The 20,147-nt window shown below is 31.2% G+C and overlaps 1 protein-coding gene across 1 annotated transcript; it reads left to right on the top strand.

The window, feature by feature from the left end:
* Positions 1-2,207: 2,207 nt before the first annotated feature.
* On the top strand, positions 2,208-20,073 carry LOC111700636 (guanine nucleotide exchange factor DBS). The gene is made up of 14 exons (XM_023471619.1): positions 2,208-2,280; positions 2,905-2,947; positions 4,213-4,274; positions 4,494-4,588; positions 5,238-5,341; positions 8,382-8,482; positions 9,861-9,949; positions 10,722-10,815; positions 16,056-16,148; positions 16,889-16,987; positions 17,946-18,055; positions 19,440-19,527; positions 19,950-20,010; positions 20,069-20,073. Exons 1-14 carry the CDS (start codon positions 2,233-2,235, stop codon positions 20,071-20,073), a joined length of 1,092 nt encoding a protein of 363 aa, XP_023327387.1. The 5' UTR covers positions 2,208-2,232.
* The last annotated feature ends 74 nt before the right edge of the window (positions 20,074-20,147 follow it).

Here is a 20,147-nt window from a genome sequence, read left to right as displayed (position 1 = left end):
TCATTTCAATTCGGCCGAAACAACATGTTTATATAATAAACAAACAAGTTGCGGCATTCTCTCAAACTTTTGCATTTAACCGAGGGCCCCGAAAACAAACAAAAAATCTAAATTTTTATAAATAAAAAATAATTAACACTAAACTATAAAACAACGATGAAAATGTAGGAACATACAAATTTTTTTTTAACAAATGATTATCTAATTAGGTTTCAATGTGTCTTCAGTGCTATCTATCGATCATCATTCTATCTATCTATCTTTAAAAAAATCCACCAATAGGAGAAAAATAAAGAAATTTAGCGGCGATATCAAATGGACTGAATTACTACTAATCATACTAGGGTGACATATTATATATAATAAAATGGCAATAGATCAAATGCCTAATTTTAAAACAAAAACTGACAAACTTTTGAGAACGAAAAACGTAACGGCAAACCATAACGAGTTGAAAAACGTAACGGCAAACCATAACGAGTTGAAAAACGTAACGGCAAACCATAACGAGTTGAAGCCAAAACTTTCCAAAGGATTTGAGTCTTTGCCACATATTTGAATTTTCTAATCCTTATATCTTTGCAACCTGTTAGAGTAAGCCTTTGAAATTTCAAAGTAAGATTATTTTATTCTACAGAAATCATAGTTTGAAATATCTAAGGTCTACAACATCGAGTTGCAAAGATACAGGGGTTAGATAATTTGAGTTTGTGGCAAAGACTCAATTTCTTCAGTCAAATTGGTTAGAGGTTTATAAATGTTGTTTTGATCTATTAGCTTTTGCCAATTTGCCTATCGTAGAAATGGGCTTTCAAAATAACTAATTAAAAACTTTTAACCTTAGAACACTTTGCAGGCTTCGTTTTTTTTATCATTATCAAAACAATTTAAGTTATTAAAAACCAACTACAGTACACATATCTACTGACAAACATATTTTTTACATTATTATAAGATTTTTACTTTATATAATGTAATTTACATTTAATTGTAACCCAGCGTTACTTTATAATCTATTTAACAATGTATGTATATGTATACCTTTGTACAATTAAAGTTAGAATTAAAGTTGAAACTGACTTGATACAATGCATTAAAGTTCTTTTCAGCAGGATAATAACAAACAGCAGAGTAAGGAAATAAAATCTAAGAAAATGAGATTTCACAATTGTCAATGCTCTATAACGGAAAACCGAGGCCGAATTTAATTTTTTGTCGTCGCTATTCAATTATTAAAAAAAACTATTCTGAAAACGTATCCACCCAAAAGTACGATTTTGAACGTCGACTTTGCGCTCAAACTCAGGATTTACAGATCTTTTAAAAGTTTTTTATGTCCCAAATGAATCCTAAATAATTTGTCCACAACACTGCATACTCAGTTTAAATACATTACATAGCCGATCTGTCCCTCTAAACCGCGGCTCAAATATAGTTGGTTCCTCTTAAAATTGTATTCAATGTTTTAAGATTTAAGCCGGCGCTCAATTGAAAATGGTTTTAGGAGATTTGGCTCAAATTCATTAAAATCGAACTCAGCAAAAACAATTATGATATATATATATATATAGATAGATAGATAGATAGATAGATAGATAGATAGATAGATAGATAGATAGATAGATAGATAGATAGACAGATAGATAGATAGATTTTAACTCGACCAAAGATTAACTGAATATGAGTTTGAATTTTATGAATGGTGGTGGTCAGATCTAGGGAGGGGGAGGGGGAATAGAGGGAAAGGGGGGTTGAAGAACTTGTAACTTCAGAACAGTTTGTATGTTTGTAAAAAAATTAAAATGATCGGATCAAGATTGGAAAGTAAATCCGGTTTCTTCCATCATGTATACAGAGGAAAACGAAAAGTAGAAAAAAAACTATAGAACTAATGAACACAACAAACAACATGACAAAATATTACATAATCTAATAATTTTACAATTTTATAGTTAACATGTAAGTCGGCTGGTTTGAAGGCTCACTGCTCTTGTATCTTTTCTTTTATTAAGTCCAACCTGGAGTGTACCAAGATTGTACTGCCACCACAGTTCTCTACTTAGTAGCTTTTCTTCTTTTTTTTAGATAGATAGATAAATAGATAGAAAGATAAGTAATTTTCTTTTGTCTGGATAAATATAAATCTTATCATATTATTTGACTTAAATCCTAAATATTTTCACACAAATATAAATATTTTGAATAATTTATATTTCTTCTTTCAGACACAAAATGTCTAGACCCCCTTCGGCTGCTGGAGGACACAGAGTAAATGTGGAGGTAAATATTATTATTAACAAAATCTAATATTTTCTTTACATCAAGATAGAAAATTTCGTTATTATTAGCAAAACAGATTTTTAAAATATAAAGTATTGATCCCTTTTAATTCGACTGGAGATATGAGTGCTCGGAACATGAGCACTGTACCTATTATAAGCGTAATTTATACCCTCCATTCAAATATTGCAATGCCAGGTGGACAATGGTAACCTGTAAACCTTTTACTGTTCATCAAGTACAGAGATCGCCGTGTGTGAATCTCTTGAACAGCGCTTGAATTGCTGTAAAACTTTGTGCACGCAGCGTACTGTGTGAACTCAGCACAGCTGATCCGTTCATTGTGTCGCTATAAATTACCAAATGTTTTACGTTCAAACGGATTAAAAAAATTTGAAAGAAAGTATTTATTTTCTTTTAGAAAGGCAATATGAATATTTTTGAAATATAAAACAGCTTTCTAACGAAGATGTTCAACAATTAAAACTTGATTAGTCATTGGTTTTCAGGGTACCACTGTGAATGTTATACGCCACTCTACAAGTGAACGGTCATTTGTAATTACGCCAATAGTCCCTTTTTGTTTTATTCTAACATCAAATCTTTAATTTCTATTTTTTTCAGGATTGTCATCATTTGATCAAATCAAAAGTGATCGGACTTCCAGGTAAAATTGATTTTTCGATCAATCAATTTTTTTAAATATGCTCAATCGATTTTTTTTTTGAAATTCTCACTTAACTCAATTTCCCGTTTTTTCCAATTTGCAAGTAATTTTTTGTTAAATTTTTTCCCCTTATTTTATTTGAGAGCCATTGTTTGTAGAGTATATTTTCCCCTTTTCTACACTCAAACAGACAACATAAAGGAGAAAAGTGAATCTAAAAAAAGTAAAAATATTAATTCAATTTTTGCTCTGAAAAAAAATCACAAAACAATTACAAATTATCCGGAATGAAATGTTTACAAAACTCAAATGTCAAATTGGTTTAAATAATCAGATTGCACAGGGATTAGAAAAACAAAATTTGAGGCAAGTAATCAGTTTTGTTTGTAAGGAGAGTTTTCTTTTAGATTGAAATAAACTTTAAAGTAACTGTAGCTCCAGCTTTTTCTAGTAAATTATTTAGGATTAAAGGGACTGTAAGCGTAATTTCAAGTGACCCTAATATGTAAAAATTGCAATGTCCGATTGAAAACGGTATCCTTTAAACATTTGGATGATAAAGCATGAATTAGATATCCATTTAGAATGGGATATCCTTAATCCCGATCGGTAAGTTAATCTGGAGATTAATAACAAGAGGAGAACGAGCAATATTTAATCTGGAGATTAAGAAAAAGTGTGGATTAAGCATTAATCCCGATATCCACCATTCAAAAGTTCCCAGCTCTGTTCAAATTTCGTTTGTGTCTTTTCTGCTAAAGTGACTTGCGCATTTCTTACATAAAATAAACAATGGAGAAATTAACAGAAATAAACAAGTTTCGAATTATAAAAAACTACCTTCCATACATTTGTGAATCGTTGTGAATCGGGCATTTCCATCTTTGCATGATGGGTCACTTGAAATTACGCTTACAGTCCCTTTAATAAAGAGTGAAAAGTTTGTTAATATGCAGAAATATTTTGTAAATGTTTCTGTCAAAATCAAGTTTTCTGAATGCCAGTTTATACATAAAATCTAATTTAAGAAAATCTTCATGATTTAAAATTTTGTAAACGAAATTTAAAATCAATTCAATTTTATTTCATCCTTCTCCCTCAGATGTATTTCTAAGCAAATTGAAACGGGAAATTGGAATCAAGTACTCTTTGATACGAAAGGACTCAAATCGAATATTCAGGGTTTTCAAAAACACTGCTTAGGTTAATTTTAAAACAATGATGTTACACAAAGATGTCATAACTACCATTTCAATTATTTTTAGGTGGCTTTACAAAATCTGGACACCCCCTTCTCATCTTTTCAGATGTCCCGGCTTTTCCCAAGGTACAGTCGTCTTCATTTATACAATTTTGAAGAAGAAAATCGGCCATTTTGAAAACTAAATCGGACATTTTGAATAATATTTTGATTATATAAATAAATATTTCATTAATAAATGTTGAAAAAAGTAAGATAAGAAAATTTCCAGCATTTAGAATAAATAGCAATTTTATCGCGATTTTTTATTTCTATTTATTATTTTATTTCTATATAATTTTCTAGGTTGAAGACAGTGATTTACTTCTCCTACTCAAATATTATATTTCTGTGATTCCAAGAAATGAACAGTCGACAGGGTTCGCTATCGTCATTGATAGGTAACATATTCATCCATATTCATTCAATTCATCCATATTCATCCATATTCATCCATATTCATCAGCCATATTCTTCCAAATTTTCCATATTCATCCATATTCATCCATTTTCATCCATATTCATCCATATTCATCCATATTCATCCATATCCATCCATATCCATCCATATTCATCCAATTCATCCATATTCTTCCATATTCTTCCATGTTCATCCATATTCATCCATATACTTCCAAATTTATCCATATTCATCCATATTCGTTCATATTCATCCATATTCGTCCATATTCATCCATATTCGTCCATATTTATCCATATTCATCCATATTCATCCGTATTCATCCATATTCATACATATTCATCCGTATTCATCCAATTCATCCATATTCATCCATATTCATCCAATTCATCCATATTCATTCATATTCATCCATATTCATCCATATTCATCCAATTCATCCATATTCATCCATATTCATCCATATTCATCCATATTCATCCATATTCATCCATATTCATCCATATTCATCCATATTCATCCATATTCATCCATATTCATCCATATTCTTCCAAATTCATCCAATTCATCCATATTCATCCATATACATCCAAATACAGCCATATTCATCCATATTCATCCATGTTAAGACGGAACTCCTGTTGGGATGAGATCCAGACTGTGTTTGCAAAAATTGTTGCTATTTTCCCCGCAAAAATGAAGGAAGTGTTTTTGCTTTATCAATATCCGTCAGGTGAAAATTTATTTAAACAAAGGAACTGAACATTTTTTTCTAATCCCTATATCTTTGTATCTTCATTGTGAACATAAACCTTTTATATTTAAAACTTTAATGGTCACATCCATAGATAAAGATAGATTTCGCATAAGACGACATTTTTCATCTTGAAAGATATAAATGTACAGAGATGTTTTAAAGATATTCCTATTATATAGATTAACTAGGTCGGTTGTGAACATTGGCTGTTCTTATGTCATTGAGTACTTGTGGTGTACATGAGTTCTGTCGAGAGAAATTTAAGTTAGTTTAGTCCTTCTCATGTCCTTCTTCAGTTCTCGTCAATATGAAATATTGCTCAGTGAAATATTGTTGTTCAAATAGTTCCATTACCGGAGTTATTTTACACTCTATTATTAAATCCTTTAAAACACCAAACCACCCCGCTTATCATTGAAGTACACTTTGACCCCTAGAAGTATGAGTTCGCGGACTGAACAATTCTTGGTGATTTTGCGTACATAAGCTATCTATGTTTATTTATTTATAAGACAGAAAGGTTTTAATTTTCTCAAGGTTCGGGTTTCTTTTAAGCTTTTTCTCTAGATCAAAAAGAGAAATAAGACATTGTATTTCTTAAAGTTGCAAAAAAAACTAAAACAAAAACTTTCTTCATCAAAGTTCTATCATTTAAAAAAAAAGAATCAACTAATGCAAAAAATAATATACTTTTCTTAAATAAAAGTTATGATTGGTGGGCGGAAAATTGCATCTTTAAAATATAAAATATTTATAATAAAGCATTTTTAAATTTTGAGGAAAAGTGCTTATTTTACAAACAAATTTCAAGATATTAAAATACACTTAAAGGGAGTGTTTGCGAAAAATGAAAGGGGGTATAGGCTTACGGCGAAAAAAAAGCGCTTTTGATCGCTTCTAATCTTACTTCTATCTGTTGCGTCTATAAGGAAAAATTTCAAAATATTAAAATAGACTTCACGCCTTCAATTCAAAAACGACCCCCCCCCCTTTTAAAGAATTGCATTTTCGATTCACAACAATGAGTTAAGATATTGTCGTTTTTAATCTTGAAGGGTGTTCAATTCTCAAAATACCCTTCATTGGCTGTGCAAAAAAGATCCGCAAATCACATTTAACAGAAACGATGTAAAAAAATGAATTCTCTAGCTAGAAAAATAAATATATCTCATTCATCCTGGTGCAGACAAAGGTTTAAAGGGTGCTGTTGTGAATAGGACATGTCGCAATATCAAATTTTGTTTACACCCTTTAAATTGTGATTTATGTAAATATAAGATGAGTTTTTTTTCTCGATCTAGAGTTTACAAACTTTAGAATTATTTTTCATGTTCAATATATTTTATGTTTTTATGAAATTGAAGAAATTTTCCGGTTTATTCATTCCACAGATATTCTGCACCATCATTTGCATTTATTCACACCGCGTACACTCATTATACTTGGTACATGCAGGGTACATGGGGGGGAGGGGTATATACACAGGGTACATGGGGGGAGGGAGGGGTACATTCATGGCACAGGGGGGGGTATATACAGAGTACATGTGGGAGGGAGGGGCACATATAGGGTACTTGGGGGGGGGGGTACATTCATGATTCAAGGAGAGGGAGGGGCAAATATAGGGTACATGGGGGGTACATACATAGTGCATGGTTCATGAATGTAACCTGTACCATAGAACTCAAATTAAAGGTTAGTTGCTATAAATTCTCGCTTTGATTACTTGAATGTTCCTAGTCTAGCGAACGAGAGGAGGTGCTGAATCACGTTCTTGAAAAATAGATATAGATTGCGAATTACAATGATCAGTATCTTTGAGACAGATACCTGAGATTATTGAGCGACCTGGAGAAACTCTGATAGTCTATATGCTTTCGAAGTTTGGTTGAGATTGCTTTACACCTGATTTAACGATTTTTATTGTTCACAAAAAAAGTCGTCTTTACGTCTCAATTCGAGAACATCAATCATATTAGTCTCTATTTATTGAATGCATTCTTTGTGGTTGAGTCCAGGGGAAAACTTGAATAAACTATAAAAAAAAAATATGGTGAACTGAATTGAAATTGGATTTGAATGTTCCAATATGGAGGAGGAGAGAATATTCAAGATTTTAAATGGGGAAAACTATTTCCTGGAGGATAAATATTTTTCTTTTAAATTTCTCTAAGTTTAAAGGGACTGTAAGCGCAATTTCAAGTGACTCTCCATGCAAAGATGACAATGCATGATTTACAAAGTTAATTTAGATATATTCCTGCATGGTAGAAATGCGCAGGTCATTTTTATAAAGAAATCACAATTGTAAATAATCATTTTTCTAAATTATAAACATTAATATATAATTCTTACTTAATATAAGATAAAGGGTTCAAGGGTACCTTGGTGAATTTGACAAGAAGGGTAACTTAACATTACTTGCATACAGTCCCTTTCATTCGGATTTTTGTCCCTAAGAATATTTTACACTTTTTGGTTTTTAAGGTTGGAAAACTTTTTTTGATAGAGCAAGGAAAAATAAGTATTACTTTATTATATGGAAATGATATGTAAATTACATTTAAATTTTGGAAATTTTTTTTTAAATGTTGAAAAAAAAATTCGAATTTTTTAGCCTATAAGACCCATGAGTGTCCACAAAGAATTTCAGCGCAATCGGTCCAGCCGTTTGGCTGGCTATACGATATATATAAGAATGTCTTGTTTTATTATATAGATTCAAACATGAAAACAACTCCAGGAAAACAGTATTGTTATTCGTTTAATTGTGCCTAGCAAGTACTTAAACCATTAATTTCATATCTTTCAATTAAACCAAAAAAACAACTTTTACATTGTTGAAACGGTTGCACTATCAAATTTAAATTTTGTGAATATTTTTATTTACAATTTTAATATAAAGACAGATTTACTGACTTTGCATCCTGGTAATTCCATTTAAAAACCCATCTAAAAAAGTTTTTTTCTTTTGATTTTAAATTGTTTATTTTTATATCTAAAATGATCTATTTAGGAAAACCGGTTCTTGGTCAGCTGGTGAACGACTATCTCCTGGATTTTGATATATTCCATGTCTCGCATGTGACTGAGTTAATGCACTATATCGACACAAAGGTGACATATTAAAATATCAAATATTTGCCAACGGAATAATCATCTCGTTATTTGAGGTGACTCTTCAGTAAAGTTCCAAGTTAGAAACACTTTCAAGTTCAAACACTTCAAAAAAAATAAGTCAATATCTATTTTCCCAAATAAATAGTTACTTTTTTTTGAGACATAGTTTTTAATTGGATATTTTTTTTAATACAGCAAAGCCTATCAAATTTTGGAAGTCGGCTTTTATACTTAAGTTTTGATTTTACAAAGACCAATGAAGACTAAATTTGCAGTTTAAAAGTGCTCTGTCCATTTCTCTTAATAAGCTAATGGTGAAACTATTTGCTCAGAGCTGAAAACTTTAGAATGAGATATCCTGAATCACTTTTGATTTTCTTCTTAATCCTCTTTTTTGGATATCCCTACTGTACAAAAAGTTATGCTTGATAACAATTACAGATACAATGCTATATCGATTGGACTTATATCCGATTGAGTTTAAATCAGCTATTCACAAGCCGACTTTTAAAGCATTTATAAAAATATAAATTTTACAATGTTAATATGAAACCATTAAAAAACACATGTTATCACATTTTAGGACCATTGTAATTTTACACGTTAGTCTTAATAAACATTAATCCAAAACTTACAGTTGTTCAATCGATGTTTAGTTCAATTGATATGACACAATCAGCATGTACATCTTAACATGACATGCTGATTGGTTTAATTTCAAACTTCTTTCTTGGATATCGAATGCGTATTAAAATAATCTCGGGTTTAGTAAAACCAGGAGTTTAAGGATTAATCTTGATATCCATCATTCTAAAGTTTTCAGCCCCTACGATCCATTCTTCTTCTTTTCCTTTCTATTCTTCAATACCTTTCCTCTATCTACTACTTTTCATTTTCCTCCTTTTCCTTTAGTTCTAAATTGTTTTTGTTTTAATTGGTTTTATTTAAATTGAACATGGATGTATCGCTGCAGAAGGGCTTCTCATTCAAAACAACCAACAATGGTTAGAGAGGCCCTGGCTAAATTAAAATGTAAAAATTGTGAAACTTAAATTGTTTTTAATTAAATATTTAGTCAAATATATATCTATCTATCTATCTATCTAAGATCAATGCTCGATCTCATCTTTTAATTAATCTCCAGAAAAATTAGCAGATCTGGATTAAAGAAATCTCATTAAAAAAATTTCAGCTCAGCTTCGTAAATTTGGAACAACATCAAATACTCATAATATTGCTTAAAAATCGTCTTTGTTTTCCATAGTTTACTGGAAACCACTTAGACAATGGTTAATTGTAACTTTATTAAAAAATGCTAATCACTCCTTTTGTTTTGTTGCATATTTTTTAAAACTTTGTTATCTGTTATTTTCAGCACCTGCCTGTGGAGTTAGGAGGGATGTTAAATAATGATATAGAGACATGGCTTACTGTTCAACAACATGTAGATAGCTTTACTTATAGGTTAGTTAATACAATAGTTGGTCGGGGTTGGTGGGTAGTTGGCTATAGTTGGTTAACTGGTTAGTTGGTATGATAGTTAGTTTGTTGGTTGGTTGGTTTGTTGATTGGTTGGTTTGCGTTGTATAGTTGGTTGGTTGGCTGATTAGTTGGGTTTTTAGTTGTTTTGTGTTTGGTTCGTTATACTTATCTGCCTGCTTTGTTGCTGGAATGATTGGTGGGCAGGTTAGTTAGTTGGTTGGTTGGTTGGCTGGTTGTTTTGGTTCTTGGTTGGTTGGTTAGTGGATTGGTTGTAGCTGCTTTGCTTGTACACTGGTAGGGAGTTTAGTTAGTTGGATGGATGTTGGTTGGTTGGCTGGTTAGTTGGTCGGTTAGTAAATTGTAGATTGGCTGCTTGCTTTGTTCTTGGACTGATTGGTGGGTAGGTTAGTTAGTTGGTTGGTTGTTTATATTGGTTCTTGGTTGGTTAGTTAGTAGATTGGCTGCTTGCTTTGTTCTTGGACTGATTGGTGGGTAGGTTAGTTAGTTGGTTGGTTGGTTATATTGGTTCTTAGTTGGTTGATTAGTAGATTGGCTGCTTGCTTTGTTCATGAAATGGTTGGTTGAACATTTTATTGCTGTATCATTATATATGATTTGATGTTGGGTCATAACTTGATAACTAATTGGTCGATCACTTTAGTTAGTTGATTTGTTGATTGATTGATCAAATAATTGGTTGATTGGTTGATTGATTAATATAACGATCGGTTGATATATGAAATATCTGTTTTAGTGCTACCAAGATAGCTCGACGGTTGGCAACATTTGTCAAGATTTTAAACCAAGAAGATATCAGTTTACATCAACATCAGGATACAATGCAGGAGGTAAATGTACTCTTTCACACGATTTCGAGGATTTTAGATCCAGGAGTTTGGAAGATTTATTGAAGTAAATCTAATATTCTAATACATAAATAATAAATCTAATATATTAAAGTTAGAAATATCAAAGATTTCCACCATCAGGTTGCAAAGAACACTTGAACACAAGAACACAAGAATTTGTTTAATAAAAGTATAAAAAAAGGAAACAGTTTTCTTTAGTTTTCCTTTCCAATATATTCTAGTAATATCATTAAACGTTGACCTCTGTGAGGTAGAATGACAAGCTCATCAACATTTCATGAAAAGTAAAATTAATTGGAGTAAACTATTGTCTCTTTAATCAAGTTAAATCTAAACAACAAGCTCTTTATACTCTCTACTTCGTTCACTATTTAATCATAGCAAAACCAAGCTCAGGTCCCAAAATATATTTGGGACCAATCGGTTCAGCTGTTTATTGGAAACCAACATACAAAGCAAATATATGATCCATGGGGATAAAAAATACATAGGGAGAGGGGGGGGATCCATAAAAACCGGGTCTATCCATGCCTTTGGGCGGATAAGTAGAATAAGTAATTAAATTTGATATATTGAAGTCATTTTGACCCCCCCCCCCCCCTCCCCCTCCACTACATATTAGAGATAATGAAAAAGGATTTGCTTAGGGTTATTATTCGGTCACGGTTTCTAGTAGTTCTTTAATCATCTTTAGTTACAATGTATAGTATAGTATTTCAGGGCCATCACAAAAAATTGTACCCATTCGGTTCAGTCGTTTTGACGTTTATGGGAAACCTAAAAATTCAAATTACAAATGCATGTTTAGAGATAAAAAAGTGGTTTTAAAATCTACATGTATAAAGTAGTATTGTCTTTTTGTCTGTTTGTTTGTTTGTATGTCCGATCATAACATATAAACCTCTGAACCGATTTAACACACGTTTTTGTTAGGTAACAGAAGAACCTAGGGAATGTTTTTTAGTTGGGATTCAAAATTCTAAGTTGGGTGGGTTGACTTTTATAGAGAAATTTTTGTTTCCAAGCAAAGTTGGGCTCCCAAGCTACTAAATTATAGAAGTATTTAAAACTTATCAAAATATAATTCCTAAGAAAACCCTTACTAAGTTTAGGTCTTATAGATTAATAAATAATTAATAAAAAAAGTTTAATTAAATTATACAAAACATTGGTCATCAAAAAAAAGAAAACATCAGGAAAAGAAAAATTTTGTTAGACTCAAGTTATGACTTTAAATAGTCATAACATGTGCAGTGTAAAAAGACCCACTTTTAAATACACTTCAGTACTGTTATAAATCGTCTTCCTAATTCGTTTTCTGGTTATCATTGTAATAATATTTTTAAAAATCATTCAGCGACCAAATTTCTAAAATGATTGATATAAATATGGGAATACAAGGACGATATAGAAGAGTCGTCACTTACTTCCCGTGTTTATTGGGACACCAACCCTCCAGCCATCACTTACTTCCCGTGTTTATTGGGACAGTAACCCTACATTCTTCACTTACTTCTCGTGTTTATTGGGACACCAACCCTCCAGTCGTCACTTACTTTCCGTGTTTATTGGGACACCAACCCTCCAGTCGTGACTTACTTCCCATGTTTAATGGGACACCAACACTCCAGTCGTCACTTTCTTCCCGTGTTTATTGGGACACCAACCCTCCAGTCTTCCCTTTCTTCCCGTGTTTATTGGGACACCAACCCTCCAGTCATCACTTACTTCCCGTGTTTATTGGGACAGTAAGCCTCCATTCTTCACTTACTTCCCGTGTTTATTGGGACACAAACCCTCCAGTCGTCACTTACTTCTCATGTTTAATGGGACACCAACCCTCCAGTCATCACTCACTTCCCGTGTTTATTGGGACAGTAACCCTCCATTCTTCACTTACTTCCCGTGTTTATTGGGACACCACCCCTCCACTCGTTACGTACTTCCCGTGTTTATTGGGACAGTAACCCTCCATTCTTCACTTACTTCCCGTGTTTATTGGGACACCACCCCTCCAAACCTTCCAATCTCATTTTAGCAAGGACCCGTTACTGTAGAATTTACAGCTTTTATACTCTTCCTTCAGCCAAACTTTCAGATTAGACTAGCTTGGCTTAATTTATACAAGAAGATTAAATATAAACTAGTTGTATATATACTTAGCCATTCATGTAATTTCAAATAACCCTCTTTTTAAAGAGGGCTGTACTTCATTCACAACAATATTCTTTAAGCATGTATCTGTCTCAATAATGTGGAAGATATCGCTGTTTTTCTATTTTTAAAAGAGATAAATTCTTACAATATCCTCCATTGTTTTTGCAGTAAGATATACGAAAGTCATTTTATTCGTCCCTAATCATCAGACCATAAAAAGCCTAGCTTTCCTAGTTTGAACTAAATGGAAACGGGCACAGTTGAAACTATTTTTTTGAGATTTTGCATGAAGGTCAGATTAGTGATTAACTTTAGGAATGTATATTCAAAATGTAAAAAATAAAAAAAAATAAAAAACATTTTTCCGGACTTTTCTCGTTTTTTTTTGAAAAAATAGAGGTTTTCCAGATGTTAGGAATATACTTCCTCACTTTTTTTACGAATTAGTTTTTATAATTTCTCTGTTCAAACTTTGGGTCCAAATTATAATTGTGATTAACGTTCTTCAATGAAAATAAACATGCCCCCAAAAAATTTTTCCCGGATTTTAACAAATTATTTCATTGATTTTGCGGCTTAATTTTAATATATTATATGATTTTTAAAAGCTGCGCTCATAAGTCACAACACTAAAAAAATGGTCTAAATCTAATTTAAAAACTTTTTTTTCATACTTTAACAAAGAATAGTAAATTCACTAAATATGTATAAATGAAAAAACATTTTTTTTCAAGATAAAAGAAAAATATTCTAAAAGAGCATATTTTTCAATAAAAAAGCAAAGTATGTATATTAATGATAACATTTGATATTAATTTCCTAATCGGACCAATTATTCGTGTTAATTATATCCTATGTAAATATCAAAAGAAAAAGAGAATGTATATTTTTCCCTAATTTTGTAAGCAGATCAAAAAAATTCTTTTTTTATAATTGTGTTTTTGTTTATCTTATAATTAACACTGGTCCCTCATAACCATTGTTGAAGCTAAGATAAGCTAAGATGTCTTACCTTTAGTATCCTAAATATAAAAAATTGTAAATTGTATACTTTTTCTCCCTGATATAATGAAGGACAGAGGCGTATTCAGGGGGGGGGGTATTGGGACTAAGCCCCCCCTGGACCAGCGAAATCTGTTGATTTCAATGGGTGTTCATGCCCCAACGAGTGCTGAGCCCCCCCCCTGGAAAGAAAAAAATTTAATCCCCCCCTGGACAAATTCCTGAATACGCCCCTGATGAAGGAGCCCAATTTAAACTGATAGACTTAGCTCAATATTAAAATGATCTTTATCTTTTTCAACATTTTTAACATTCTCTTATTTTTAGAGACATTCAAAACAGACATCATATGCTTTTTCATTGTTATTCGTTGTTAATAAATGAACTGACAACTCACCACAGAATCTTTTAATTCCTACATCTTTCAAACATAATGATTAATTTGCCCCATGTTGATATACTTCAAACGTTGGCAAGTTGATATCTAAAAGAATTTATAGTTTAAAATATCAAAGGGTTACGACATCAAGTTGTAACAGAGATTAGAATTTGTTCAGTTCTTTTCAGTTTTTAATGTAGTTTGTCTTCAAGTACCTTTAGATAAGAATCGTAAAATTGATTAGATTTGATTAACAATAATGTCAGATCTACAATGAACAAACATTTTTCTAAAGAAGTTAAGAACTTATGAAAATTGACATATTTAGCCTTTATTTTATTCCCTGCCACCAACATTGGATTAACTCTCGGACATCTAATAAAAACATTTCTAACAAGAAATAATATTATTTATATTCTTTTTCTTTAGCTTTTTATCATTTATCAAAAACAGATGCTTAAAACTGTTATAACGTTATGTTGATATTTACTAGATTTTGTATTTATCAAGCAACCCCCTCACTGTTTCACTAGTCGGGGTACTTTCCAGTACTTCTGGCATATTATGAAAATAAAAAGATTTACATCTTTTCTCTTTCTTTAAAAAACTGTCCATTTAGTTCATTGATTTCGGCCCCTAAAGTTTGAAATTTTGTATGGGATATCCTTTAATTCCGTATGCTTAATCTTGATATCCACTGTGAACACTTATGATTTTCTGCTTAATCCTCTCTTTTTGATATCTCTGCTGGGTTCCGAGTTTTCTCATTGATTGTGCGCAAAATTCTTGGGATCAAGTCTTGATCTCCATCTAATCAGATTAAGGTTTATTCTTCTTTAATATCTCGTAATTGTCATTCGCTGAAGGGACAACATTAAGGAAAGAAGCATTGATCAAATTTAAGTGTGCACATTGGATATCGAAATCAAGCGTTTAAAATGAAAAATATCTTCTCAAGCGTTCCTATTTCTTGAAAATTTTTCCATTAAGTTCATTGCCCTTAGACAAATTTTATCTTGGAAATGCTGAGGAATAAGGGGATTAATTTCAAGTATCTTTCCTCCCTTTTCTCCTTTTCCCTTCCTTCTCCCCCTTCTCCTCCTTCTCTTTACCCCCCCCCCCTAATTCACCCTATCTTCCCTCCAGTGCCCTCCCCTAACTATGTTAATGCAAAGTTAACAATTGATTAGGTTAATTTTTTATCAGCTCTTCATCTAGTTTATTTAATTAGCTTATCTACTTATGAAACAGAAGCTTTAGATTTAGAAAAAAAACTAAACCTTACTTAAAGGGTCTAATCTTTTTCTAATTCTTATATCTTTGCAATCTGATGGAGTAGACAAATTTCAATCTATGATCAAGTAATCAATAATAAATGAAGTTTAATTAATTAATTGATTGACTGATTAATATTGTTCAGGTGGCAGAGAAGAACCGGAACTATTGATTGATTGATTGATTGATATTGTTCAGGTGGCAGAGAAGAACCGGAACTATTGATTGATTGATTGATAAATATTGTTCAGGTGGTAGAGAAGAACCGGAACTATTGATTGATTGATTGATTAATATTGTTCAGGTGGTAGAGAAGAACCGGAACTATTGATTGATTGATTGATTAATATTGTTCAGGTGGTAGAGAAGAACCAGAACTATTGATTGATTGATTAATATTGTTCAGGTGGCAGAGAAGAACCGGAACTGTTACAAGAGACTTCGACGAGAGCTGGAGGATTTAACTGATCAAGGAGTTTATATGATGCGCCAATTCCAGGTTTATAAATATATATACATTTAAATAGAACTGTGGAATGTGAAGACGACATTTAATTTAAACACTCTTAATTACTTGCAGATTTATGTTGTAAAGACAAGAAAGGACATTGATAGAATTTATCTTTATTGCAAGATTAACAACACCGATGTTTGTTTCCAAGATGTTAAGTATACCGTTAAGCTTGCAACTCGGTTCAGGAAGGATTTTTTGGAATCATGCCAACAGTCCCTTTAAATAAATTGTTTTATTTCAGTTTTAAATCAAATACAAAACTTATGCTTTTTAGATTGATAGATAGATAAAGTAGACAAGATAAGATATAATTTATTGCTAAAAATACATATAAAAGTTAAAAAATAAGCCACTATATTGTTTACTATGTGTATGTATTATAGCAATTAGATTATTAGCTTTCACTGTTTTGGGTATTATCCCCACCTTATTATTATTAAAACGTTTACAATATGATGAATATTACTAGGTTTTGAAAGTTTTCAATAAGTCAGGGATTACTAATTAAATTTAGAGAGATAGATATATATATTTGACCTAATATTTTAATAAATAACAAATACAATTTCACAATTTTTACTTTTTAATTAAGCCAGGTACTATCTAACCATTGCTGGTTGTTTTGGATGAGAGGCCCTTTTGCAGTGATAAATAAATGTTAAAATAAAATTAAACCAAATGAAACAACATTTATTATTCTGTTTTTAAAAGTTTAATCATTTAAGGAATCTGGTGCCAACCTAATGCAGAGATTGAGTGTACAGATGCTGTGTTATCAACTTGATAACACGTGGCAGTACTTCACCAGAACCTTCAAGATGCAGGCATGATCTTGAGTACCTTTATTTTCTTTATTAGGAACTAGCTTGGGAACCCAGAGCGCGTTGCCTAGGTTACTCATAGTTACTTCCGCCGTTTACACGCACTTGGTCGTAAATTACGATTTTAGCTAATTAAGTGCGGTTACGACTGATATTTCAAGACAATTTGTGCAAAAATCTGGAAATTATAGAATTTAACAACCGGTTTTATTCGGAGATTTTGCATTAGTCCTTTACAGGGATAAGTTGTTTCTTTCCTTAAACACAAGGTTAAAACCGGTTGATGTTACATTCAAAAGTTGTCATCCCTACAACCGATTGAGCTTCCCTTTTATAGAAATGTTTTCCTTTTGAACAAGTTTGCATTAAAGTGGAAAAGGAAATAATTGCTTTTCTCTTTCTCTTTAAACATTTATGATTTTAAGGTAAGGGGGAACCGAGGTTATAAATATTTAATTCTTTTACAATCTGACATCTTTCATTTCTCAAACCTAACATAAACTCACATAAAAACTAGGGCGCAACTAAAGAATTGGTAAAGGGGAGGGGGGGGGGGGATATAAAACCTAAAATTACAGATGTAAAATTGCAATAGAAATATGACGTTTACTGTACACTGATTTACAATTACACATGTGTGTATTGCTCTAGTAAATATATCTACATAATAAAGCTCTTCGCTCGTATATATACAGGGTGTGTCAAAAAAGTGTGACTTTCACAAAAAAGGTACAATTTTGCACCAGGCACCGAAAATCACACTTTGTTTTCTCACCCTGTATATATATATATTTGAGGAACCTCATGGCAAACCCTGGAGGTTATATAGATTAAAAAATCGAAATTTTTCAAAATTTGATTTTTTAATTCTAATTTTTTTAGTTCCACGGGCAACGCTGGACACTTCAGCTTGTAACACACAAAACACCACCATCTTATTATCATTATTGTGTTTTTTTAGGATCATCTGTACGTGCAGTACGTTGAGCTGAACCAGTTCCAAAACCAGTACAGAGAATTGACGAACAAATTCAACGAGAACGAGAAAATCATAAAAAAGATGGCGATCAGGTAGAAAACAATCTAATTTACTTTATTAAATTTTACTAACAGAGGAAGATCAAAATTTAAACTATATATGTGTTGAATGCTGAATTACTATAGTTTTTTATTTAAAACAAACGAAAGTGAACAAAAAAAGGAATTAAATCTTTGACACAATCTTAAATTTTCAAACAACTTGTTGGTGTAATCCTTTTATATTTTGATTTTAATACCTAAGGTCTAAGACGTTGGGTTGCAGATATGGTCTCGAAAATCAGAGTTTGTGGCAAATACGCAATTCCTTGATTTGATTGAATTTTAACAACTCTTTAGTCAAAGAAGTTTTTCTTGAAAACATTTTAATCTTAATCTAAAATAGAATTCACTTTAGTTCAACGTGAAAGATAAAATAGAATTCACTTTAGTTCAACGTGAAAGATAAAATAGAATTCACTTTAGTTCAACGTGAAAGATAAAATAGAATTCACTTTAGTTCAACGTGAAAGATAAAATAGAATTCACTTTAGTTCAATGTGAAAGATGAAATTAATTTCAAATAAACATCAAACTTGTCTAACTGTCATCTTTTACTTAAAGTAGATTTACATTTTGAAACTTCTGATAAAATAGAATTTGGCGACAGTGTCGGCCCTGTTTTAAAAGATATTTTTCTGCAAAAACTCTTCCGTTTTTTTCAATAAAAGCAGCATTCCAATCCAATTGAAAAATCTTGTACTCTTGATGATACAGATTTGAGGTTTAAAGGAGATCGAGCTGAAATTATTTGAAATTTTTGACTCTCAATGACACTTTTGAGTCTAGAAGTTTATTAACTGAAAAATATCTCGGCTGAGTATGTCTAGAATTGGGCGAAGCATTTTTTTTTTCAATCTTCAAATTTTAAATCTTTCTGTGAATTTTTTAAATTCTTTTAAGATATAAACATAACTTGAAAACTATTAAATTTAGAATACAGGTCATAAAATTCCAAAAATTTTAATTTCATTCTATAAACTTTCTATTGTTAAACTTATATTAAAAAAATAATTAAATTTTACTTTTGAAAATTTGCGTTAAAGATTAATATGAAAAATTAAATAATTTTCAAAAATGATTAAATTGGTCAATTTTTTTCGCTATTTTTTCTAATGTTTGCTGTTCCTGTTTCTAACTAAAACCTAATAAATAATAGATTATTTAAACCAAAAAAATAAAACATTTGTTTGCATTAGATAATAACTCGGCCGAGTCATAATCATTTAATAAATAATCTATCTATCTATCTATCTATCTATCTATCTATCTATCTATCTATCTATCTATCTATCTATCTATCTATCTATCTATCTATCTATCTATTTATCTATCTATCTATCTATCTATCTATTTATCTATCTATCTATTTATCTAGTGGTGAGAGTCTCGATGAAGTAACTAGAGCTCTGGATGAGCTGGATCACGTGATCGAGGCTCTCGGTGTTGATGTCATCAAAGCCAAGGAATTAATCAATTGAACAATCAATCAAGTTTCAATCAATAATTCAATCTGAATGATTGCTTTACCTATGCTCAAGAAATTTGAACATTTTTCATCCATTTAGCTGATTTTTAAATAAGCTCTCAATCTATTAGTGTCATATTAAGCATATCATCTTAATAATGGAAATTCTTAAACAAGATGAAATAATCTTAATGTATTCATTAAAAGGCTCTCAGTCAATCAATTGATTAAGAATTCAATAAAAAAAAATCAAGAATCAAAGAAAATATTTACTAGTATTTTTAAATACGCTCAGATAATCTAATAGCTAATTATTCAAATTAATTTGTCAAATTAACTAAAAAGTTAAGCTAAAAGATTATAAAATAATAAATGTTTACAAGATCAGTGAAGCCATTTCAAATTGATTTGTGTGCCTAGTGCCTGGTAAAATCAGGCCAAGATCTAATACTTGATCATGCTTTTGCACGAGACTGTCTAGGTAGATTTTTAAAAGATATATTATTATTATTATTTTTTTTTAGATTTGTTAATTAAAGGCTAAATAACTTAATTATCAAAAGGTTAAACTTGGTAAAATCCAAGGAGATATTGAACAGAAGGAGGGGGCGATAGGGT

The sequence above is a fragment of the Eurytemora carolleeae genome, unplaced genomic scaffold (genome assembly GCF_000591075.1).
Source record: "Eurytemora carolleeae unplaced genomic scaffold, Eaff_2.0 scaffold247, whole genome shotgun sequence".
NCBI classification, from domain to species: domain Eukaryota; kingdom Metazoa; phylum Arthropoda; class Copepoda; order Calanoida; family Temoridae; genus Eurytemora; species Eurytemora carolleeae.
The sequence above is the reverse complement of the archived record's forward strand: the minus strand, read 5'-3'. Positions and strand labels throughout refer to the sequence as shown.

Coding starts and splice junctions, on each gene's coding strand:
- LOC111700636 (XM_023471619.1), top strand. CDS start 2,233: ATGTCTAGACCCCCTTCGGCTGCTGGAGGACACAGAGTAAATGTGGAG. Junction 2,281..2,904: donor GACACAGAGTAAATGTGGAG/GTAAATATTATT, acceptor TATTTTTTTCAG/GATTGTCATCATTTGATCAA. Junction 16,988..17,945: donor CCAGAACCTTCAAGATGCAG/GCATGATCTTGA, acceptor GTGTTTTTTTAG/GATCATCTGTACGTGCAGTA.